Here is a 26,581-nt window from a genome sequence, read left to right as displayed (position 1 = left end):
TTAAAAATTTGATTTTGTTATGAATATCCTTGTTATATACGCGATTTTACTGCGACGAGAGAAAAAATTGAATATATGATATTGTTATGAATATCATTGTTATAAACGCGATTTCACTGCGAAGAGTGAAAAAATTAGAAATGTGATTAGGAAAAGAATAACCTTGTCATAAACGCGATTTCAATGCGAAGTAAAAAAAAATTGAAAATGTCATTTGGAATTGAAAATCCTTGTTGCAAACGCGATTTCACTATGAAGCGAGAAAAAATTAACATTGTGATTTGGAAATTAATATCCCTGTTATAAACGCGATATTAATCAAAAGAGTGAAAAAACTAAAAATTTGATTTTGTTATAAACGCGATTTTACTGCAACGAGTGAAAAAATTGAAAATGTGATTGAGAAAATAAAATCCTCGTTATAAAAGCGTTTTCACTGCGAAGAGAAAAAAAAATTAATTATGTCATTTGGAATAGAAAATGCATGCTTAGACACCAATTCACTGCGAAGAGTAAAAAATTAAAAATATGTTTTGGAAATGATAACTTTGTCACAAACGCTATTTCACTGCGAAGAAAGAAAGAATTTAAAACGACATTTAGAAATGAAAATCCTTGTCATAAACGCGTTTTCACTGCGAAGAAAGAAAGAATTTAAAACGACATTTAGAAATGAAAATCCTTGTCATAAACGCGATTTCACTGCGAAGCGAGAATAAATAAAAAATGCGATTTGAAAATTTAAATGTGTCATTATCGCGATTTCATCCCGAAGAGTGAAAAAATTAAAAATGTGGTTTTGTTATGAATATCCTTGTTATAACGCAATTTTACTGCGAGACCAGAAAAAATTTAAATCGTCATTTAGAAAATGAAATTCCTTGTTAGAAACTCGATTTCAATGGGAAGAGTGAAAAAATTAAAAATATCATTTGGAATCAAAATCCGTGTTATAAACACGAATTCACTTCGAAGAGTGAAAAAATTAAAGATTTGTAAATGAATAACCCTGTTTTAAACGCGATTTCAGTACGATGAAAGAAAAAATTGAAAACGTCATTTAGAAATTAAAATCGCCGTCATGATCGCGATTTCACTACGAATTGAGAAAAGATTTAAAAAGACTTTTTTTATGAATATCCTTGTTATAAACGCGATTTTGCTGCGACGACAGAAAAAATTAAAATACTCATGTAGAAATGAAAAATTATAAACGTGATTCCACTACGAAGACAGAAATAATTGAAAATGTGATTTGGAAATGAAAATCCTTTTTATAGACGCGATTTCACCTCGAAAAGATTAACATTAAATATGTCATTTGGAAATGAAAATCCTCTCTATGAACGTGATATATAAATAAATAAACTATAAAAGTGGCAGTTCTTGTTTTGAAATATGACTTGGGGATATGATAATCAATTTGGATAAAGAACTAAAAATAACCCAAAACATGCTGAAATATGGATATTCGTTTAAAAAAATCTGAGAATAAATGAAGAAAATCTCAAAGAAAGCGAAGAAAAAAGGTTTATTAATTTAAAAAAATAATTATATTGATAAAAAATTTTGAAACAACAGTTTGGAGAAAACGTAAAAGAATTAGAAGAAAAACAATGAGGAAAAACCTTAAAAACAGAAATATTTTCAATTGAAATATGATTTAGGAGCTATGACATACACTATAAATATCTCCAAACATTCTCAAGTAAAGTAAAAACAAAAGGTTTATCAGTTCAAAGTGATCTTTAAAGATCAGTTAATAAATTAAGACTTCTCAGTGAATTATCACATTGAAATATGGATGATTGTGAAAAACCAATTAGAAGAAAAATGGAAAAATACATCGAAAATAAGGTGAAAACAAAAGGTAGATTCATTGAAAATATGGTTTGGAGTGAGAGAAAAATCACAAAGTAATAACTTGGTGAAAAAATGAAAATAATATCCCAAATAAAGCTAAATAGAAGATCGATTATTTGAAAAAAGGGTTGGGAGGGAGAGAAAGAATACCGATGATAAATACTGAGGAAAAAAAACATACAAATGGTAGTTTTTGATTTGAAAAATTGTTTAGGGGGTATGATAATAATTTGAACGAATTACTGAAAAAAATCATCATTTTAATTTGGAAAATAAATCAAAATATTTCTTTCAAAATAATTCTTTCGCCACCTTATTTAAGCCCTTTTAACTTCTTTCAAAATTAAGGAGTTAAAAGGAATTTTATTTTTATAGCCTCATGACCTTTAAAAAATCTACAAAATCATTTTTAAAGAAACTTATCATCAAAAGCTACCCAACAAGAACATTATAAGTCATTGAGATAAGGTGAAAGAAAGAATTAACTGTAAGGAGAGAAAAAATTTTAAATGTGATTTGGAAATGAAAATCCTTGTTATAAGCGTGATTTCACTGCGAAGAGTGAAAAAATTAAAAATACGATTTGGAAACGAAATATGTACCTTGTTATAAACGCGATTTCACTGCGACGAGAGAAAAAATTGAAAACGTCATTTAGTAATGAAAATCCTTGTTATAAACGCGATTTCACTGCGAAGAGTAAAAAAATTAAAAATTAGATTTGTAAATTAATATTAGAAATGAAAGGAAGGAAGAATTTTTTTCTGTTAATGGGAAAATCTGTTATCATTGTTTAGCTCTTATAAAGACTTGCTGAATTTCACCGGTAGGCTTTAAATTCGTGTCAGGATGAGACATGTAGCATTTATAGTACTATTCCGTTCAGCAGCCTTTGGTACTCCAACAGACACAACTTGCGTTGCCTGAGGATATTTGACGGCATTCCTTACCTATTCTTTCCTTGCCTTATATGTCTTATTAATGAAAAAATGATAAGCTGCTTATCAATTTTTTCCATAAGAAAACCATAAGAAACGGATAACTCTCTTACTTTGTGCTAACTGGGTAAGGAGCTTTGTTTAAAACCCAATCAATTTTTTCTTCTGAATTGGGACAAAATTTGTCATTTATTGGAAAAATCCTAGTTGGTTTTAGCTACAATCACTTGTTGAAGTTGTAGATTGCTGTAGATTACACACAGACATATCCTATGTCAAGTGGGCCGGTATTGTAAGAGCAAGATTTTGCTCCATTGACTCTTTGCTCGCATGCCAAAACATTCTTAAAAAATAGACCAAACAAATTAAGCCATAATGCATTTGAAAAAATATATTCTCAAAATAATATCATTTCCATTGAATTTATCTCAATACATACATCTCCATTTGTAATATCATTGAATATTTTCTTCCAGGTATTCTGAAAATTAGTATAACATCACAAAAAAATTTTACAAGGTCCTGCCAAATCATTAGTAATTTAAAACCTGTCGCGATCTTACAAAAACGAATGCCTCTACGGTGAAAAATACTCATAGAATGTACAATATTACTTTAGCTGAGCTAGGATTATCAGCTCGTAAAGATATGAGCAAAATAGGCAGTAAGGAATGTTACAATCAACAACCAAGATGAGGTCAGCTTAGCACTGATAACACTTGCTCCAATCCCAGGAGCATATATTGTGCCATGGATTTTGTTTGCCGAATCAGGGTCCATACCATCGCTCAAAGGCTGTGTCCCATCACCAATATTGCAGAGGTTGGTCGAGCAGGATCGATAATAGGTGATTGAGTCATCACTGACAGTTTCGCCATCCACTATGTCTTCACCACTTGTACATCCTCTAATGAACGAAGAGATCTGGCCTGTTTGTGCATAAAAAAATATTGTATCCATACCTTAAATTACCAAGCATAAAGTACAATATGAATATTCTCTGAGTACCAATATAAACAAGGCAAGTACTCTGAGTAAACTCTCAATTATTCAAAGTCAGCAGGACCGGAAAATAGGCACTTCGTAATGTGGAGTTTTGCAATTTCAAACGTTTTTAATAAGTCGCAAAAAATGTTTGCTTTTGTTCCCACTGCCCTTTAGTGGCCTTGTTTAACGTTTTTGGTGGCTATTTAGGATGAAATTTTTTTTAAAAACACTTTCTTTTTGATTTTATGATCTGAAAGATCGTTAAAAATCACACGATCCTAAACTTCCCATTCTTTATTGTTAAATATCAACGATTTTAGCGCTAAAAAAAATTCCCATCCATTTTAGAAAATGGACGGGAATCTTGACAATTCTTGTATAAGAATTTAATGTAAGAAGTTAGAGGTCAGTAGCAAATAACGACCATTATCTATTCATAAGATACCAAATCTCTCCACCTAGTCATTGACAACCACAGTATTTTCCCAGACCTTTCCCCCTCCAAAATGTATCACTGTCTCCAAAATGAGACTTTAAAATGAAAAATATTTCCTCTATCATTGAGTGATTGAATTCTCTTCCTTCCTCATAAGGTTAAACTGTTCATTTGAGAAGTGGTGTCACGAGGTTGCTTATTTACCGGCACGAACTTTGAAATTTGAGCAATTTTATGGGCTTGCAGCATTTTCTTGCTATTATTCAATTACGGAGGGTTTAAGTTGGAGCGTAAGAAATGCCCCACACGACCTTCCTCACATGTTTAACTATGAAGCACTGTCAATGCAATGTTTGTGAGTAAGCTCGTAAATAGGGAAATAGTGTCGGCCACAATATTTTTACTGAACTACTAGGTACTTCTCGATTCCAACCCTTTCCCTCCAAAATTGCACTATCAACGATTTCTGCTGCTCAAAAGACAAATAATTCAATTCTATTAAGGAACAAATATTTATTTTGCAAAATGACCGAATAAAAAATTGTACGACCGCTAAGAGGGGTAATATAATACCTTACACCTATAATATTAACCTATTAACTTAATTAATATAGACCTTAGAGGTCTGGGTACCTGCTCCCAGGTTTCGAGGGTTTAGCCCGCAGTGTAGGGTCCCAAAAGAAAGACATTGCACACCCGTGACCATCATAAAAGGGAAGCGTATACCTATACTAGGCATTTGTTCAACTGCATAGGAAAATATCTCACGAAAATTTGCTGCTTGCATCTCCCAGGTCAAAAAACGTCTAGATGCATATTTTCGTCTTTAGTAGGGAAAAGGTTAAGTATGTTAAAAATTTTCGGCATTACAGAAGGTAAAAACACACTTTCCCTGATCTGACTCCTGCTTGAGACCCACGTCCTAACCTCTAGATTGCCAAAACATTAACAAACTGGCCTGAAACATATCGCTGGCAGTGGTGGATGACCAGAAAGATGCAGCAAAAAGTGTCCTGAGACATTGAGCTTTAATAAGTTAAGATTCCTTCATCAAAGAAAACGAAAGGCATTGATTGCGATTCGTTTAAACCCACCATTACTGTATTCATAATATACAGTTTATTTTGTTTTAGAAATGCCGGTTTAGACAAATGGCAATGGTCAATTTTATCCTCATTTGAAAAAGGCCAGATTGGCACCCATGCGATGCCACTCCACGTGACGTCACAGGGACCTAGTTTCTATACGAGAAGATAGGAGTTATACATCGTCTGAGATTACCAATACATGAATGAGGCACAGAGCTCAGGGAAACATGTCTTAATAATCACCTATTAAAACTGGCTAAGGTCGGAAAGTTTTCTTCATTTGATAAGGTATTAATAATCCTTGTTTAAGCCAAGCGCTACCAGCTAGCATGGTACTCGGCTACCTGCTAGCATCCTGCGTCGTATCAGCGCTCAAAGCCTTGCAACAAGGTCATCTCATTTGCGGCAGCGGGAACCAGAACGACGTCACACGGATTTTTCCCGGCATTCATACTTAGCCGTCGCATTTTCACGCGCTTGAAATTTTTCACCTTTCAATTAATCGCTAAAAATAGATCGTCATTTAAAAATCTAAAAGCGTGAAATACGCACTCCATGTGTGTGGATTAGAAGTTATCTTTGGATTTAGGCAATAAAAAAATAATAGGAAAACACTCTATTACGATATGCTCCATAAAATAGCAAATTTAAGAAATTGAAAAACACTTGAATCAACATATGCCAGCTTGCTTTGACGCAGGTCGTTGCTCTCGTAGTGTAAACGCACTAGTTACACCGTGAGTTACACCCGGTGATTACTCCAGCAGGATCTTCTAAGTTCCTAAGTATTCAGATTGAGCTCTGAGCCATTACTCAGATTTTTCTCATTGGCATTGTGTAGTTTTTCGAGAGAAATTAGGCAGCGTACTGATAGCTTTTTCCAACTCATTTTAGGACGTTTAGGATGAAATAACATGGCAGGGTTGAAATTTCAGCATTTTAACCGTGGTTTGAACATGAATCAATGGCAGAATTGGCAGCAATGACGCTTATTTGTGGTTTGAATTTAAAAAGTAACATAATGATAGAAAAAGCATTCCAAACCATTGAAAAAGTTGTTACAAAAGCCAAAAACCCTAAAATTTGAGTTAAAAACCGAAATTATGCTTTAAATCAAAAAAATTCACATTCACGAAAAACAAGGAGCTAAACGCATCATCACTGTGATATACAAATTGCTATCCTTCTACCAATAATAATAGCTTTCCTTAGCAGAACTGTGAATAATTACAATTTCAATTATAATATATAATAAATAATATTATATTCATAATAACATTATTATATTTGAAACTAGGATTGCATTGAAGTAAAACATTTGATTTCCATTCAAAACTTTCAAGTTCAATCACAAAAAAACTTTAAAAAGACAGTGTTTTCAAAACTGTTTAAGGGAGGCATTTTATGTGATGACATTCTCAAAATATTAACACGCTGCATACCGGGGTATTTGAATTCCTAGGAATGCCGATTCTGGGTGGAGGTGTTGAGATTGGAAATATGTGCCTATTAGGGCATAATGCCTTTGGTTTAAACATGGTTAAAAAGCTAATGTTTAGAATATAACTTTACCCAATCAAACGTTATGATGCATCCATTCATTGTGAATAACGAACAACAACTGAAAACGTACTAACGAATGCGTATTGTACGCTTTAAAATTGTTTAGGTTGACGCGCCTAAATGACGAGCATCTTCGTCATCCGTCCGGAACGTTCGGGAAAAAAATGACGCGAATTCTCGCCATCCCAATGCAACGTGTTAAGATAAAAAAGAAGTTTTCAACAAATTACCTTTTGGGTCCGTGTACTCGATCCTTTCTATGAAACAGTATTTCTTCGAGCACTTGACCGTGGGTGGGGAGGTGATTACTCCAGCAGGATCTTCTAGGCAGTGCCTATCTGCCTCATCGGCAGACATAGTGCATGAATAGCATGTTAGACCTAGACAGATGTGAAGAATGATGTTGACCTTAGTTAGAAAAATTTGCCACACATTCACAGCTGATCGGCTACAAAGCAAACGAGTCATGAGAGCTGACAAAATTTGTGACAAAAAGATGAACACTACGTAATTACTTTTACTTACAAAATGTACACAATTATGAATTTAGAGACTCAGAAACTATATGCAAGGCTTTAGATTGCTTGAGCAATTAAGAATAGATATCTTTCAGATATGCTAGCTTGGAACATTTTGCAGTTTGGCAGAAACGATAAAGAAAATGGATAGGTAGAGGCATTTGTTTTCCCCTCTTCAATTAGTACTTACTTTAGTAAATCCCAGGTGGAACACAGTATATTCAATTTGCATCCTTATTAATGATTATTTATACATTCTTTTTATTACTGTGCAGAGATGGCAACTTAATCGAAAAAAAAAAGTTTTTTGCAATGCATAGGACGAAACAAAAATATAGGTGAACACATTGCTTTATCCAATGACTTGGAAAATATGCACATCTGGCTGGTGACGAAGCATCAATTGAGTAATAAAGTAAATTTCTTAAAATAATTTTCCTAAAATTAATTCAATAGCTTAACTTATAAACTTCATATGATGCTCATTGCTCTTAAACAAGCCAACTTTTTCAAAAATATTCAATTAGTATGAATGGCATAGACCCATCAGCACAGCAAGCACAGAAATTATCTTTGGTTATGGGTCAAAACTAACTCACTTTTGAGTGAAGAGGTACCAGCAATGCAAAATGTCAATCATGTTTAGTCTGATTCTAAGGCCTTATTTTCAACCGATAGTAGTTTTCACTCCATTTAAGTAAATTATCTAACTTCACATAATAATTAAAACTATTATTTGAAATCAAAGTTGTACTTATGAAAGGTTTTGTAAAATCACTCACAGCAGTTTTGCTTAGTATATAGTGTCACATTTCAATCATAAGGCCCATGAAAATTAGTATTTGCAATTTGCTAGAATAACATAGAGTGAGAATATTAAAATTGACAGAAATACTTACAATTAATCGGGATGATTGACAGCGAAAGCAAACACAGTATAATATGTATTAGCTTCTCCATTGAGCTCCACTAAAACACCACTCTTTCAAAGTATCACAATGCAACGATGATCTGAGTCACCAAAGATAAGATATATTTCAGCTCCAAAAGATAAAACTGTCATCTGAGCAGCTGCTTATGATAAGGGATTGATTACAGACTAATCTTGACAGATATTATGAATTAAAATAAGACAAATACACAAAGTTATTAGTATACATCTTTCTTCATTCAAAATAAAATACAGAGGAACATAATTAACAATTACCTAAAAGAAACATATTTTGGATAATTTATATACATTGCACAGATTAAGAACAATATCACATCTATCGGAGACAAGGATGACTGATGGGTCAAAATATATTAATAGGCATAATTTTTAATACCCTAGCAGAACAACAAATAGAGAATGTATATTACATTAAGATACATTTATAGGCGAGAATCTCACTTTGTTTTCCACCATACAAGATTGATGGAATGCTTTAAAAGAGTTTTCACAGAACTGACTGGCATTTGCAAGTCAGCCAGCTTAGCTAAGGTGGTTATCAAAGTGGACGTTGAAACGTGCAGATTCGCCAGGAGGGAATGTCACAGAGCAGATGGGACAGACGAAACAGATGTTCAGATCATGGAGAGTCTCCAGGTTGTGCCACTTGTCCATCTTAATGCCCTTATCCCTGGAAATGAAATGAGTTATGAGAATAATATATGACGAAATAAAGTTCTCCTTCATGTGTCAACAAGGAGTGATGTAATAATCATTTACCTTTTGATCATATATAACAAGCAGTTAATAATATAATTTTGCATATGCTGTACACTTTCAGAGAGCCTGCACATATTTTTTGCTTAAATGAAGTAATGTTCTTGTAGTTGTTACTTTCAGGCATTCAAATCAGACCAAAAAATATTACTTTATTATTATTATTATAGTATTCTACCGATTAAGGTAGGTTTCCATGAAGTGTTCATGGAGTGATCTGGAAGCATCCCTTTCCTTCCAGCACTGCCTTCTTTAATTCACTGTAAGACCTACTCTCTTTCAATCTATTTAAAAATCCAATTCTTTTCCTTCCCCTCCCTCGTTTCCCTAACATTCTACCCTTTAACACCATTTTCAACATTCCTTCCCCACTAAGCACTAACTCCATCCATACCTTCTGTCTCCTCCGTATCTCATCTAAAAGCTGCCTCTCCTCACCCACCATGTCCAGCACTTCGTCGTTCCTTTTCCTCTCCGTCCACTTCACCCTCTCCATTCTTCTCCATACCCACATCTCGAATTCCTCCGATCTTCTCTCGTCTTCTTTCCTCAGTGTCCACGTTTCCGCACCATAGAGAGCTACACTCCAGATCAAACTCTTCACTAACCTTTTCTTTAAACTCTTACATAACGATCCTCTCAGAAGCTCCTTCCTGTTCATGAACGCCTCCTTTGCTAGTGCAATTCACTTCCTGATGTCCTTGCTACTGGGTCCATTTTCCTCTAATGTGCTGCCCAAATAGTTAAACTGCTCTACCTGTTCAAGTTTTTCCCCACCTACTTTTATCTTGAGTCTCACATTCCTTGCTTGCAATACTTTACAAAACTGCATTACCTTAGTCTTCTTGTGATTAATCCTCATCCCATACTGCTCGCAATGCTCGTCTAACGCATCCACTAGAGCCTGTAGTCCCCTCGCTGACTGGCTAATCAGCGCCTGATCATCCGCGAACCTTACCAATTAACGTCATACTAATTACATTTAAAATTCGTGAAAAAAATGAAACAATGGCACTTTAACACAAGAATGCCGGCAAATTGGCATACCCCAAGAATGCCGGGAGGGAGCCATTTTGACACCCATCTTTGAAACGCCATAGCCATAGCCGTGGTATGTTGCTGATAATTTTTTTCTTAGTCGCTAGTGTTAAAGCATTATCTTCCTTTGATTCCTTAGTATATTCAAAAAAATAATGATTTTTAAGAGATTTCTACGGGAGTTAAAAACTTTTATGCAAAAATATCTTTTCTCTTGGACTGCGGCATCTTTCTTTTTGTATCTGGTTTTTGTCTTCGAAAGTGGGAATTTGATTATAAAGATGAAAATTTGAAAACAATTAAATCAATTATGGTTAACTACACAATTCTCTAAAAGAAAACACAAAAACTTTGTAAAAACACAAAAATAAATCGAATACTTTTTTGAACAGACTTCCAATAGGCTATATCAGAATTGCAGATTCTTTACATTCTGGCACTTTCGCACTGTTTCGCACATACTAACTCTTTACACAGCTTACAAAAACCAACAGTTCTGTTTTTATTGCATTTTATCTTAACAGTTTTTTATCCGTTCTGGTTCAGTTTCGAGAGATTTCTTAAGAGTTGTCACCAATGACAGCATGAGGGCGAAGAGAGGACCAAGAACACATTTTGTCGGTTTGCCCTAATAAACGGTAAGTGTTACGTAACCATTTTTGTACAATTTATTTAAATACAAGTCTTCCTGGGAAGCTTTTATTCCAGCAGAGATATCCTTCTTTCTCTTATTTATGATACCCAAAAGGCTTGTACCCTTTTTTTCGAGCAAAACCAAGCAAAGTGATGTGAATTTGGCCAGTAGTGATAGGTATTTCAGCCCTTGGTCAAGTAGGGCCATAAGTTTCAATACAGCATGATCTGTACAACGATCGCCAGCTTGATGAGAGTCGTCCTTGCCAAGGTAATGAAATCCGTTTATCAAATAATTACTATCCCTGTATTCTTACTAGCCAGTACTTTTGCCCATATTTATCAGGCTTTGATGCCATGAACTGCGTGAATGGGCATCTAGCCTTGTTTGGAAACAGTTGTTCGTCAAAGCGGGCCCAGGCTATGGTTCCACTGCATGGCTATCTCCTACTCAGGTAGGATCTTGAACGAGAAGGCGTCACATCGTCCCTTTGAAGCCTGGCCAGCGCCCCTTCCACGTCGGCACACAAACTCATGACTACGCATAAATTTCTTTCTGATAGCCAGTGCTGATCCAGGTTCGTCTACAAACACAATGAGGAACACATCGCTAATACTGTACATAGTAGCAGATACAATTACTCAATGGTGTGTACATGCTAAGATGCTTATCTTTCATAACTGAAGTACAACAATGCCCTAACCATAGCCTGGGCCACACACAACCATTAACGAACAGCTGTTTCTAACCAAAGCTATAGCATGCACGCAGTTCATGGTATCAAAGACAGGAATATCATTTAGTATTGCAATAATTTGCTCTGGCGTAACACGTCTATGCAGTGCCATTATCAAGACCAAACTGCCAATGCAAGCCGAGACGCGTGTCTCGACTGGTCGTGACACGCCTGCGAGCCAGTCTGCCAAACTCCGTGCCAAGCAGCCGTACACAGAGGCTCGGCAGAAGCCAATTGCATTGTGGTGCACGTCACTACACATGTGTTTCACGAAAAATAAGTGCAGTTGCGGTAAAATTTGGCTGGCTTCAAGGCAAATCATTTGCAAATAGAATGGAATAAACTTACCTCACGAGCTAATAAATTTTCGAAAAAAAGATAAACAACTGATATTTATTGAAATTATGTAAAACATGAACAATCATGAAGGTAATGTACTATTCTAAAATACTAATTTGGCAAGTAAGAATCAAACCGCATCACACGAAATACCTAAACCGAACAAAAAATGATAAAATCTACTGGGTGTCAAAATGACACCCTCCGGCATTCAAGGTAAATTTGAATTTTTAAGACGGAAAAAAGAGAGGGGGGTATCCTTAACTCTGTCGTGTTGTTAAGCCCTAAAAATGATTAAAAGTCACGAAATATTTTATTCTAAAACACTCGTTTTAAGGTCAGCTTTGAAAAAAATGTTCGCGTAGGGTGTCAAAATGACACCCTTCGGAATTCTAGAATTAATACGCACTCCTCTCTTTGCCTCACATTATTCTAATCGAATACACACTGCATACAAACTCATTAAAGTTTTCAGGTTTAAATACCTGCTGCAATAGAGGAGTTGGAGGGATTTAAACACTGCTGCATGGAACGTGTTAAGGTGAAACAAAATAGTTAAGGCATCAAGGCAAAACAGCCACAGGGTGGCTGATGATATCCAATTTTAAAGTACCCGCACTTCTCCATCACAACTTCCCAATTCCAATCGACCACTCACCAAAAGAAAGGAATATTTTACACATTTCTCCTTCATAAAATTTTCATAAAACTGAGGAAATGTTAAAAGCTGAAAAAAAATAAATTCAACCCTACCACTTCAATGAAAAAACACAGATGAAAAACCGGAGGCTCGTAATAATGATTCTCGTATGAATGTTTCTTTTAAGAATCACCGCAAAAAACTATTAAGTCAAAATTTTTGTCTCTTCAATCTCACATACTCTCGCACACAGTGGAAAAGCTTCTGAAACATACATATAATATACTTCATTAAATTACGTGCATTCATATAAAAACAGGTACATTTGTTTGATTTTATCAAAAAGAGAATGTGGCTTGATGCAATCAAGGGTTGATATCTGAATCCAGTAAGTCCTCGATATACAAACAAGATGCATTCCAAGACTTATCACATAAGTTGATAAACCTATGCAAGGCATCAGGAAGTGTGGTTATAATGTAGAATGCAACACTTCATTACAATCGTGGGTTAACTCACGATTGTGATGAACTGATCTAGCCGGACGTGTGATGCAGCTGGAGCCATCGAATAATTGCTGTCTACAGGAAGGAAGAATGAGCCAAATGATCAGCAGTTATTGACTTCACAATGGAGTAAATGAAATTTTGTTCAGATTACGCCCATAATGGGAATGCAGAGAAAACACTGCATTGCAATGGCCAACTCGAAGGGTGCCAAAGGATCTAGCAGGTTAAGATATATGTGCCCCCAGATATTTTGAAAAATAAAAAATATACACTTGAAGTGCATAAAAAAATATGTTTCCCCAAAGATTCAGGCCTCAACAATGGAAATTAATCCTGATTTTTTGTTTTTTAACCATATCTCCAGTTTTTATAATTGTGAAATCATTTTCTTGATTTTAAAAAGTATGTTTTATTACTAGAGATGTGCGAATAGTATCAGCAAATACTCGAATACATCAAATACTAGAAAGTATTCGATATTAGAGGTCTCGAATAGTTATGCTAAAGGTTCTCGAATACCTCGAATACTTTGAATTTCGCATCATACACGCACGCACGTCGTTGGTAGTTGACTCGGAAAAATGTAGAGAACTGTAGATCTTTTGCAAAACTTTTTTCGATAAAACCACTTATTACATTTGCAAAACATGACAGCCTCTAAAGCAGCTGCTGTAAAGTCAATACAGATGGCTTAAAAGGCATCAATCAAACTAAGCTCTCTTATGGTAGCAGACCTAAGCAGAGAAATAGGCACTTGAAAAGATCTCAGTTTTTGATCTCCAAGATGCTCCCACTACAGATGTGAACCCTGACTTAAAGACAAAAAAATCATGGCCTCGAGTCAATGGAGACAGAGAAGTTGATGCTGGGGTTGGGAGAATTACAGAAATTATTACAAAAGCAAAATTTCCAAGGTTCAGTGGATGTAATTAAAGCAACACAGGAGCTCAATTTGCTGAGACATCGTTTGTATCTAAGTGCTTTTAAGCAATTTGGACCCCCTCTGCAAGTGTGGACTCAGAAAGATCACTGTGTTAACAGATAAGAGAACAAATCTAAAAGAAGACAATTTGGTCTCAGAAGCAATATTTCATTTGAAATTACAGACATTTAAAAGTAATTTCTCTCTCTATGTAAGCTCGATATATGGATATGCGAAGGATAACATATATAAAATAGGTGAATTCAGTCAATACTCCATATATATTATTGCTTAATTAATTTATCCCCGGTCAATAATATCCTAAATTTAGGGCAATGGGTGGGCCACTGAAAGTATGGCTTTCAATCAACATTAAATATTTTGCCGTTAAAATAACACCGATTTCAGGACAAAATAACATCACTTTTGTAAATATATATCACCTCTTTTGGCTATAAAATAACCCCACCTTTCGCATGTCCCTACAAATAAGTATAACTTCTAAACAAAGTAATGACTCACCCGCAGTCGCTAACTTTGCCTGTAGAGGGATCAGCTGAATTACATGATGATGCACTGGCTGTGGATGATTCCCCATCTCCTTTTGGTGTTATTTTATCTTTAAGGACCTTTGGCTCTCCTGTTTCACCATCCGTGGGAGGGACAGTCACTCCTGCAGGAGTGGGCTGTGAGGTGGTGGACTGCCTCGTACGACTACCACCACCTGCATGAAAGCAAGAAAGAGAACAATCATACTCATGCATCAAAAGCAAGGTAAGAAAAGATCATTCACCCATTTCAGCCCAAAAATCTTTCCACTTGTGGTTGTAAAGATATTTAGGTACGGCTATAATGGTCTTTCGCTGCTACGGAATCCAAAGGTTTTGTGTAGAGATGGGTCGGTTCCGGTTCCCAGTTCTCGGTACTGCCAGTTCTTGGCTATAGAACCGGTATTGAGAACTGATCGCATGAAGTCAGTACTTTGGAACCAGCTCAGTGCGGTGGCTGTTATTTGAATTAGGTGCCCAAAACCGAAATGGTTTACAGCGTATTCAAAGCCAAAAAGTGAAAAAAGATTAAAAAACGCATACACAGTCAAACCTCTTTAGAACAAACCTCTGTAGAAGACAAGTTCTCTCTACAACGAAAAAAAGTTACGGTCCCGATTTTCTTCCCATAAGTTATGTGTATTTTCATCCTCTGTACAACGAACCTCTGTACAGCAAAAATTTCTCTAGAACGAAATAAATTTTTTGGCCCCAAGTCAATTATTTTACCTCTTTAGAGCGAAATAATGAAGTTTGTGATTACGTATCCTCCATTTCATTGATATCATTTGCGCTCGAGATAGATGCATTAATTTTTTCGAAAAGGGAGTACATATTTCAATTTTTTCCTCATCGCTGAATCCATGAATTTGTTTCCTAGAAATAAGTTTAATAATTTGGATGTGATTAAAGGTTGTGTTGATTGATCATTGACACTAACAAAGCACTATTACCTATATCTTTCATTTTAGCATCGTCTGCATTTCGTTTTCACATGACAGCCGTCAGCGGTGGATCGATTACGTAGGTATCAACTGAAACTATCGACCTATCGATTACTGACGATATTGGCTATTTCTGCGAAGTTTCACACGCCGAGTTAGCAGATGAAAGTCCTCGGGAGCAATTACTCTTTTAAAAGTGACGTTAAATATATTGTCAAGTCTCAGAATCTTCGTAGTAATGAACGAAAAGTTAAAAGGTACCATTAGCAGTCCATCAGAATGTGTTTTATGGTTAATTTTGGGGATCTTTATCAAATCTTTCTCCAACTCGTAGGGACTTCACAGAATGCCACCAAAAAGAAAGCAATTCACGCTCGAGCAGAAAATTGCCATTTTAAAAGACGTTGACACAGGAATGAAGAAATTGGACGTGGCCAAGAAGTACGACATATCGCCGTCTTCATTGACAACAATTTTAAAAAAGAGAAACAAAATAGAAATAAGCACCATGTACAACGCTGTGAATCCCACGAGGAAGCGATTACGGGCCGCAACTTACGACAAGGTTGATGAAGCAACATTTAAATGGTTTTTACAAATACGAAGTTTGAATATCCCTGTTACTGGACCTCTAATTTGCCAGAAAGCCAAGCAATTGGCCGTGACTTTAGGTGAAGACGGATTTTTCGCATCATAAGGCTGGCTTGAAAAGTTTCGTACTCGCCACAATATTTTGTGCAAGGGAATATCAGGAGAAGAGATGTCTGCACCGGCAGATGCCATTGCTCAGTGGCAGAGTGGAAAATTAAAGGAGATTATGGCGAGTTTTCCCCCGAAAAATATATTCAACGCCGACGAGACGGCTTTAATGTATCGGCTGCTACCTGAGAGGACAATAGCTATAAAAACAGATAAATGTAAAGGTGGGAAAAAGGCAAAAGATCGCATCACTGTCCTTCTCTGCTGTAATGCAGATGGGACTGAGATGTTACGACTCTTAGTGATAGGAAAGGCAAGAAACCCACGTTGTTTTAAAAACATTAGAAGTTTACCAGCAGATTACAGGGCGAATAAAAAAGCATGGATGACTTCTAAACTATTTCAGCAGTGGGTTTTAGAAATTGACATGAAAATGAGAGCACAAAAGAGAAAGATTGCTCTTTTATTAGAAAACTGTTCGGCTCACAACTCTTGTGATAAAAATAGGCTTGCAAATGTGAAGTTGTATTTCTTCCCTCCGAACTGCACTTCCTGCCTGCAACCGTTAGATATGGGTATTATTCGATCTTTTAAATCGAATTACAGATCAAGGATGCTGCATCGAATCGTAATTAATATTGAGAGGAAAATGGACAACCCTTATTTTATTACCTTAAAACAAGGGATTGAAATGGCTACTGGTGGCTGGTGGAGTGTGACTCCACAAACAATAAGGAATTGTTGGAGAAAGGCAGGCTTTGACTTCAATAAAGGAGAAGAAACTGAAGCAGGTCCCAGTATAAGCAGTAATTACATTGGCATTGATGCAGTCTGGGAGGAGTATACCGTATATCTCCGAATATAGTCCCCCCTTTTTTTCCAAAAATGGCCGCGGAAAAGTAAGGGGGGGGACTATAATCGAGTGTAATCCAGTTTAGCATACTAAAGGTGACCATAAAGTTGTAAATAACGGCATAATGGCTAATGTTCTCGTAGTCTTTCTATTTGAGTATATTTATGAGGACTATAATCGGAGATATTAGTAAATACTGCCACGTTTTACCGGAAATTTAGACAATTTTTACCACAAATGTTGTAAAGATACGATTCTTCCGATTCAAATAGCATATCGAATATGCGTTTTCACGGAATCCATTGGGTAGCCGTTAATTTTTTTTGGAAAAGTATTGTTAGAATAATTCAATCGACACTGATCACTTAATGACGCAAAACAGTAAATAATTAAAATTAAAACTAAACACACACTATCATTACATCAATCGAACACTGGAATTGAATCAATAGTATATGTACCCGTCGCTCATTTAATAGTTACACGATTTAAATAATTGCGAAAAATAAACAGATAAAGTGAACCTTTCGTGACGATTTAGCATTTCATTGCATCCGTAGCTACTATACGTCCGTGCGGTTCGTGTTTACAACCACTGCCTTTACCGCCTTGTCAGAACAAGAATGCGCAATAGGTGATGCATTTGTTTCTGAAAAGGCGCAATAATCGACGACTTTAAACCAGAAGCGCCGGCATTACTGCATTTGATCGAAATCCCGCGACTCAGCATCGAAAGTGTGATCAATTTATTGAGGAATATATTCAATTCGCCAGGGTAAGTAGGATCGATAAATTACGTCACATACCGTTTCGCAATTATTTCTGCGATATTTTCTTTATTAAAAATAATTTTACGTTCAACAGTGAGGTGATGGATCAAGTAGAAAGATGAGGATCAATCCTGCGGCAGATTAGAGGCCATCAAAGATGGAGTTTCGATGCCAATTTAAAAATAGCCGTTGCAGAATACGCCGTAAATCATAGTATTCACAGCGCTTGCAAAGCGCTAATACATCGCGGAAGTCATTTCGGGGGTCTCGATGCGGCAGATTCAAAGAATTAGAGGAAAATATCGTCGAATTTGTGCGCAAATGCAGAGCAGAAGCTCTTTGTGTAACTTATGCAATGATTCACGACGAGGCATTGAAAATTGATATAATATTTTTTTCAGTTTTAATGTTTGTTGGAAAAAGTTTATTTCTCAATTTTATTACTTTGATATTTGTAAGTCCTGTAGTTTAATTATTTTGCTTAGCAGGCATTTGATGGCTATATTTTTATAATGTTTATAATTTATTTAACACAATTTTATTTAGATTTCCTAAATTCTTCAGGTACCTTGGATTTGTGATGACTTGATGGGTGTGTTACACTGGATCTAAGGAAGTTTCAGGGCCAAATGCAATACTGTTTATGGGATTTAAGTTAAAGCTTATATATTGACATTGTTTGCAGTCATTTGGAAATCAAAAATATTAATAATAATGTGAATGTTTAAAAAATACAATAGCCTTGGATACTTAAAAAATTTGCTCATTTCTTCATTACATCTGGTTAAGGAACTATAAATTACTGATACATGCAATGGATCACAACATGTTTTAGGTATAGTTATTTTGTTGTGATGGAAAATATGTGAACAAATTTGTTCTTAATCTTCATAGAAAATAATAGTTTTTATCGACTCTAGAATCTTAACTTGCTAACCACAGAAAAATTGCCTTCCTTTGCATTTTAAAATTTTTCCCAAAACTGAGGTCTCAAAATTGGGGGGGGGGGACTATATTCAGAGGGGGACTATATTCGGAGATATACGGTATTTTGAGAGCAGGAGTGCAAACTGATGTGACTGCAGATGATTTTGTATCTGCTGATGAGGACGTACCAGTATTCCCTGAAGTAACAGATGAGTTACAGGAAGTTATGGAAAACGATTCATCTGAGAGTGATGAGGATGAAGGTAACCCTGAGAGAGAAATTACTACAAATGAGGCCCTTGCATACATTGAAGCCCTGCAGAAATTTTTTTCTCAGAGAGATATACCTGTTGAGCATTTAGTCTCTCTTGATCAACTGCGGCATGTTTGTGTGAGATGGTCCTTGGAAGGAAAGCGAACCATTCAGAAAAAATTACCAGATTTCTTTAAATAAGTTATATTTTAATTTTGAGAGCATCAGCCATCTAAATTCTATTAAGTTCTATTTATGTTGATAGTGGGATATGTTATTATTTATATGCAAAAAGTCAATTTGCTGTTTGTTAATTACAATCCTTTTGTTTGCACAGTCTTGTGTCTGCTAAAGAGTTACTTGTTTTAAAGCTTTCTTTAGTTTTACAAATTCCATAAATTCCATGGAATGCCCACATATTGTGATATTATCTTTAATATTTAATAATACTCTCAACTGGCTGTTATCAGGAAGACTGGGATATATCTTCTTGAATTTCAAAGTTACCTGAAGTTGTAACATATTATTATTTATAAAGAATTCTTCAATTTTGTGAGTGAAATAAAGAAAGTTATTTGTTAACGCCACAAATAATTAAAAATATCAATTACACTTGTCCCTAAATGTGATCCTATCAAATCTTTGTATGATTGAGTTCAATTAGTGATTGGCTTTAAGTTCTTGCTTTGCCAATGAGGCCATATCAAAGTTTTACATTTTTAAAGTAAATTTGAGAAAATTTACCATATTTATGTGGGTAACATATCTTATTTAAGTGAATTTATGAATAGATATCAGTCCTTTATTTGCTAAAAAGCTTTTCAGTGCATTAAAATGGGTCATAACTTCTGTAAAAGGGATACCTCTGTATAACAAAAACCTCTATACAACAAAATTTTTTCTTGGTCCCTAGAATTTCGTTATAAAGAGGTTTGACTGTATTACTTTCTGATTGCATGGCGTCCACGATTTTTTCTTTTGATAGTTCTCGCTAACATGCAATTTAAGGATTCGTCATTTTGTCGCTCTCGCCAACATTATAACATTTGCACATTTTTTGTTATTGATAGAAGGTATTTTTACTCATACTTAATAACTAATAATTAATTATTTTTTCCATAAACCAGTGTTAACCAAAGCTCAGTAGTGGGCATTTCTCAAAAAGTTATTTTTCTTTATTTTTTCGTCATCACTCATTGGCTTACTTTACCTGAATCATCACTCCTACCCCTGGAGTGCAGCTGCTTGCTAAGTTTTCTCTCGGCCCGGACATTAGCCGCATAAACCTTGCGGTACTCTTCTGCGGCCATCTCCAGACGCAACTGCATCTCAGCCACCTGCTCTTTTAGCCTCTTCACTTCCTCTTGCTCGGTTTTCTTAGGGAAACAATTGACAACTGTTAACTCCACATTTAAATTTTCGTTAACCCAGTGACGTGCAATTCTTGTTACACTACCAGTGACGTGCAGTCTGGGAGACCGCAATAAATCAAAAATTCATCAAATATTGCTACGCCATTTTTATTGTTTTGTTTAATTTTTCTTTGAATGGTTAACCATTTTAAAACTTGTATTAAAATTTTTACACTCCCAATACGAACCAATTTGTCATAAAAAATTGTGATTTGAAGCAGGATCAAAAAACTGATGCCAAAAAACACTTGAGTTATAATTACTATATTTATGTATCAATATTTCGCCAGATTAAAAAAAGGCCTTAAATGTTAAAGTTGGAAGGCTAAGTAGTAAGTAGCCATGAAATTTATTCCGCTTATTCCTTTTCTTGATGCATTCTTAGTAAGTCTCACAGACCGCTAATCGAGTTCAATTGCAAATTTACATAAATTAATGAAAGGAACGTTAAATTTTAAGAGTGGGATGTCCCTGTTATGCAAAAATATGAAGCTAATGAGAATTATAGTTATTTTGAAATCTTGATTTTAAAAATTTTAGAAACGCAGCGGTCTCACCGGTTAAGGGTTAATCACATAGATCACATTAATCAATAACATAACTACGGGGGGAATGGGAGGAAGACAAAGCCTCAGAGAGTTAAAACATTTGGCCTGAATTTAATACATAATAACATTCCTCTGCTAAAAGTCAAATTATAAGAGCCAAATGATGTAAAATGCATTTTCAGGCATGTTATTTTTCAAAAATTTTCCTGAAATCTCCATTTCCTGGGGGTTTGCCCCTACTAATCCCCCTCATCCCCTCATGTTAGAAGCTGAGCAACATACCAGAAGTTTTGACTGCTCCTCGTACTTGGCCTCCACTTCCGCAGTTTGCCGCTGACTAGCTTCAAGCTTCTTCTCGGTTAAAACAAGCTTTTCACGAAGAGATTCAATTTCTTTGGAAACATTTTTCTCCTGAGCAACAGCTGATTTCAATGAAATCACTTCTTTCAATGCCGCACTCAATTTCGAAAGAGCCTACAGAATGAAAATGAAAAGCGATACATTAAATACTCACTGGCTCAAGAAAAATTTATAATACTATATTTTACAGCCGTTTTGGCAAAGGAGGAAAATTCATAGAAAGAATAGTCAATTTCTCACAACTGTGCAAGAAAAAAATTTTTGAGGAAAAGTTTTTTTAGCCCGCTAACAAAAATAAAATTATGAAAATAACAAATAATACAACTAATAGTCAGCAAAATGACACAAACATGACTTATAACTTCAAATTTCAAAAAGAAACAAAATCATTGCTTGGAACCGGTATATTTACGGTAAATTTTTTGGTAATTAAATGATCAACTAAATGACATACAGTAGAACCTCGTTAAAGCGAGTACGGGCTGTTACAAGACCCCGCTATTATGAGAGATAGCCGAGGCACCGTCAATTGACCCTATAATAAGCATGTGAAAAAAATTTGTTTTTACTTTGGCTATTATTTTCATCATGATCGTTGTTACTATGGCTACTTGCTATGGCGAGTGCCAACACCCTTTCTCCGTCACCTGGGCGGCCGAGCATCCCCTGGTGGCCGCTTGAAGAACTCACAGAACAACTGCCTCGTTTGGCACCATATCGTATGCATTCGGCGCCGCCACTGATGGCATTTGTGAAGAGCTGATGCTGTGCTTTTAGTTTATTTAATTTTAAAAAATTCTGCATTCCTTTTTCATGTTTCTCAGTCATTATTGAGAATTTTAAATCAATAAATTCATACTCGTAAGTTTTTTTAGCCTTAGGGTCTATCAGATGCGTATGCCTTTCCATTTCTTTGTCGCAAATATAACCAATGTGAGTTATATTCGTCGCAGTTTCTTACATCTTGCTTTTGTTTTACTTAAGTATCTGTGCTATATTTTTTCGTGAAATAATATCACGTTAATGCCTTTTCTTATATTACCAATTTTAATTCAAATCGTTTTTATTGCAGTGCCGTGGTAAACTCAGTGCATTATTTCAAATACATCGCATGCGTAACACTCAAAAAGGAACTTTTTTAACAACTGCAATTTTAATCACATCATTTTGCATGCTTAGCAAACTTTTTACCGTAGATAATGAAGATATTACATTATATGATAGAAAAGGTCTTCCAAGGCAGGATTGTTATACAACCTTCCACCATTTTCGTCTGCAGAAACAAATGCAATATGTTATTTCACTTAACTGCCGCTTAACGTACAGGAACAATACACATACACCAATGGAAGCATCTTAGGCATTAAATAACCGCGATACAGATTTATCAGTTATTTTTTTAATTCTCAGCGGAAAATACCAAAATAATAAAATGATCACGTAAACACACATTAAGTGCATAGAAAAATGGCTTCATCGGTCGTGCATTGGCATAACGATTGACAAAGCAATGCTTTGCATGATTTTTATTCAGTACGGCGGGGGCTTATGAATTGTTTGGATAGTTAGGTGTTGTTTAAGTATGGAAATTTAGTGATGCAAAAAAACATCGCCTTTCGTCTGGTTTTATGCTTACGTTTATCGGATATAAATATCTCTGTCGCCGCACCACTCCTGTTCCTGTATAACTGTTCGCAATAGGTATATTGGCTACTATTTGTTCCACCTCCGGTAAAGCGACAATTCGCCATAGCAAGTGTTTCTTTGAGCACCGTGAGGTCTTGTTTTATCGAGGTTGCATTAAAAAAGGAGGAGGAACTGATAACTGGTGTGTTAGGTATGATTATTTTGTTAATTAGATGAATATATTAATAGTGTATTAAAGTGCTCATTTGGGTTTATAAGTCAGAACTTTAATGTGACTAGGATTTTTAATATCATGGTTTTGTAGTGATTCTTCAACTTAAAATAAATGAACAGGGTTCAAACTTGTTTTTGTGCCAAATAATTTTGTACCGATTCTTTTTGGCACAGATTCCAGTTCTGACCTCAAGAAATGGTGGAACTAAGAATCAAAGAACCAAACTGACCAATCCCAGTAATAATTTACCTTATTTTAACATTTACCCATTTTAAAGGCAACCTTTAAGTTGTAACAAAATATGATGGGAATACACCATTGATAAATGAATATGTACTTCGTGAAAGAGGACTGCGGTGATTGATGATTAAATGAATTCATAGTGTGATTACAAAACCAAAGTGTTTCAAAATGTCATCAGGCTTTTTATTCCAATGCGGTGAAGGAGGACAAAAAATTGGGGCTCAAATGAACATCTTTTAAAGGTCATTTAAGATAAAAAACATTAGCTTTTAATATAAAAAATAGCAATTTTCCTGCAAACCGATTTACAGGGGAAAGACAGTTAGTTGTGACATAACACCACTTACATCTCCTTATGACAACTGAGTGCATGAGAGGATGGTTAAATAGACTTTAAAAAAACTTTGATTTCACATACTTGACAGGGGTGAGCGTTCTACTTGGAAGATGATTTCTAATAGCTTTAATTTTGTATTTTCCCCATCAACAGCGATAATAGCACATAGATAATTACTGAGGCTGTTGATACATTTATTACATAATCTCTTAATGGGGACTCATAAGCCTCTTATCCTGTAATGTTAGACGTTTGCTTTTTCAAATTCTCTTTATTTTCTTCAAGATACATTATTCTTTTTTACCTCCTTACTTCAATCAACTTTCCCTTCCTTAGTTTCTCCACAACAATGATAGTGCTCCAGCTATCTGTCGTAATGGTGGGCGTCTCGCAATAGCCCTTACTCGCTTTAACGCAGTTCCACTGTATGCACATCGTGAAAGATGACCGACTCTCTTACTCTTCTTACATAAACAATTCCCCAACAACATTAAATATCAGTATTCATTAAACATCAATAGTATTTAAATATCATGTGTTAAACTACCATGGACCTTTCCATTTGATCTTCTCCTACTTAGCAGTAACTTGGTCAACCTTGCCCATTTAGCATTTATTTTTATAATTTGTACCTGATACAACTTCTACACATTGTCCAATTGAGCCCAAATATTTGGTCATTTTCTTTGGACAAGATTAGAGCCAAGAACACGAAAAGCCAGGTTGTCGCTATATTGAAGGGAATGAAATTACCTTAACTTTCTCTTCTTGCAAAGCCACCACTTCATTCTTCAAGGTCTCTCTCTCCACCAACACTTCTTCCAGCCTCTTGGATAGATCCCCACCTCTTTGAGTTTCGCTCCGAAGAAGACCCAGCATATGCTCTTTATCCTGTAGCACAAAAAACAAATATGATACAGTAAAACCACAATGTAGTGAACCTCTTTACATCATAAACCTCCATACTTCATACCACCCCTACGGTCCCGTCAGATTTGCATGTAAATTTATAGGCAAACCTCTTTGTATTGAAACTCTTTGTACTGAACCTCTTTATCTCGTAAAACCTCCACTTATCATACCAAGGAGACGACCCCCAAGACGGCCCAACTACCTCCGCAAATCGTACAGAGACAACTAGAGACCATTAATGCAGCCGCGATTACGTACATGGAATGACATTTTCAGCAATCAATGTTTCACACTTATTTTTTTTTCTTTTACACCATTAATATGCTGTAATTTTCATTTTAACCATTAGTTATGGCCATTTTGTTCCATATTAGAGCATACCTAAAAGTAAATAAGAAAAAAAATAACTATCCTAATCATTTTAAGTGACTGTTGATCTTAAAAGCTGATCTTGACAGGTACAAGAGATCACATCGTTTTCTCTTGGTAAAATTCACACGATAGCACTTACTTTGTGTTATCATCAAATAATAAATATATGTTCACAAATGCATGCGTGTTTATTTAAATGCATAAATTTAATGGTTTAGTGCAGTTCATTTCCAAAGGAAATGAAAAAATAGAGCCTATCACTAAAACCTCTCTATAGTGAACCTCCATACATCAAATTGCCCAAATTTTGGTCCCCTCCATTACGATGTAAGGAGGTTTTACTGTATAAATTAACTGTGCTCAAAAATAATTACAGCAGACTCCCCCTTATTCAGCTGTGGTTTATCCATGTTGCGGATTACCCACGTGCGTGTAAGAGGCGCACCTTTTTTCCCAGAAATTGCAGCCCAAAATGAGGGTGCGCCTCTTACACAAACTTCTTATCTTCCCCCTCCCCTTCACCGGTCGCAAGTCCAAGGGGAACTGAGTGGCCTTAGTTTTCAGCGTGAGTCAGTCATCTGAAACCCTAGGTCAAAAACAAGCGGCAGGCAGGGGAGTTTCTCCCTTAGTGACGTATTTTTAAAATGCTCCTGTTTGCTTTTTTGTAAGCATCGCGCCGTCACGTCGGTACCCCAGAGGTGAACATGGAAAACATCGTGCAGGGTTTTTCGCTCCGGAGGGCGCGCTAAATTTACTGCCACGAGTGGGCATCCCGCGGCATTTATACTGCATATAGTAATCGCTTATCAAACGTAGAGAAACGAGTAGTTTTGAAGGACACACCTGTTAATAGTCAATATCTGCCGCGCTGCGTAATTTCTATTACGCTGAGGACCTGATTTTTCAAAAATCTTCAGACGCTAATATGAGGATTATTGCAACTGAAAATTGGTGTCAAAACCAGCGCTTTAAAAAATTCGAACGAGTGTGTTCATTGTTGGACTAAATTGTGGATAAAAGAAATCAGAAATGCTTATAAGTGAAGAGCACGGAAGGAGAGGTCGAGGGGAAGGAGCGCGATACCTCAGTCTTCGAAGCAACGAGGCTACGAGCGAAGGAGCAATGGACGAACACGTACGATCTTGCATGTGACGTCGTTGCCTTCAAAGTGAAGGGGCGAAGGCGCAGCAATGTGATATACGCAGTTTGCGTTGCCTGAAGTTTCCAGTCCGTCTCGTCTTGTTTGAATGTGCTTATGCTACGCTTGTTTCTTCCGAAATCACGCTGTTAGGATTATTTTTTTATTAGTAGCCTTGTTGTAACTATAAATCTTTGTATCAAACAATTAGAGCTTAAAAAACTTCAATTCTGTCAGATATGCGTCGTGTTAGATCTCTTTCTTTTTTTGAACCTCGTACGTGTCATACAATTATTGAAAACTATCAAGATATCTTCGGGCTCAGTAGATGACTCCCCTAGCATTTGGCCTCCAGAAACTGGGAGATCGATCAAGGGCAGTTGGTGAGACGGGGTAGGGGTGAAACACGTTTCCATTGTTCCCCTGTAAGTTGATATTTTCCTATTTTCCTGTGGGGTCTCGGAGACGAAAAAAACGGCAGAGGC

General features: G+C 35.8%; 2 protein-coding genes across 2 annotated transcripts in view; both read right to left on the bottom strand.

Annotated features, from left to right (window-relative positions):
- Positions 1-3,177: 3,177 nt before the first annotated feature.
- The window catches only part of LOC124169050 (tax1-binding protein 1 homolog B-like), a 39,381-nt gene continuing 15,977 nt past the window's right edge, over positions 3,178-26,581 (bottom strand). Inside the window, exons 6-12 of the mRNA XM_046547520.1 lie at positions 24,428-24,565; positions 21,156-21,347; positions 20,124-20,289; positions 14,442-14,643; positions 8,293-9,015; positions 7,106-7,255; positions 3,178-3,730 (exon numbers count right to left, since the gene is read on the bottom strand). Coding sequence (XP_046403476.1) covers positions 8,868-9,015; positions 14,442-14,643; positions 20,124-20,289; positions 21,156-21,347; positions 24,428-24,565 — 846 coding nt within the window. The 3' untranslated portion in view covers positions 3,178-3,730; positions 7,106-7,255; positions 8,293-8,867. The remainder of the gene's footprint in view (positions 3,731-7,105; positions 7,256-8,292; positions 9,016-14,441; positions 14,644-20,123; positions 20,290-21,155; positions 21,348-24,427; positions 24,566-26,581) is intronic.
- Positions 3,435-7,232, bottom strand: LOC124169552. The gene is made up of 2 exons (XM_046548195.1): positions 7,106-7,232; positions 3,435-3,730 (listed from the first exon to the last, which is right to left on the bottom strand). Exons 1-2 carry the CDS (start codon positions 7,230-7,232, stop codon positions 3,435-3,437), a joined length of 423 nt encoding a protein of 140 aa, XP_046404151.1.

Source organism: Ischnura elegans, chromosome 12 (assembly GCF_921293095.1).
Source record: "Ischnura elegans chromosome 12, ioIscEleg1.1, whole genome shotgun sequence".
Lineage (NCBI taxonomy): Eukaryota > Metazoa > Arthropoda > Insecta > Odonata > Coenagrionidae > Ischnura > Ischnura elegans.
Note: the sequence above shows the minus strand (reverse complement) of the source record. Positions and strands in the feature narration are given on the sequence as shown.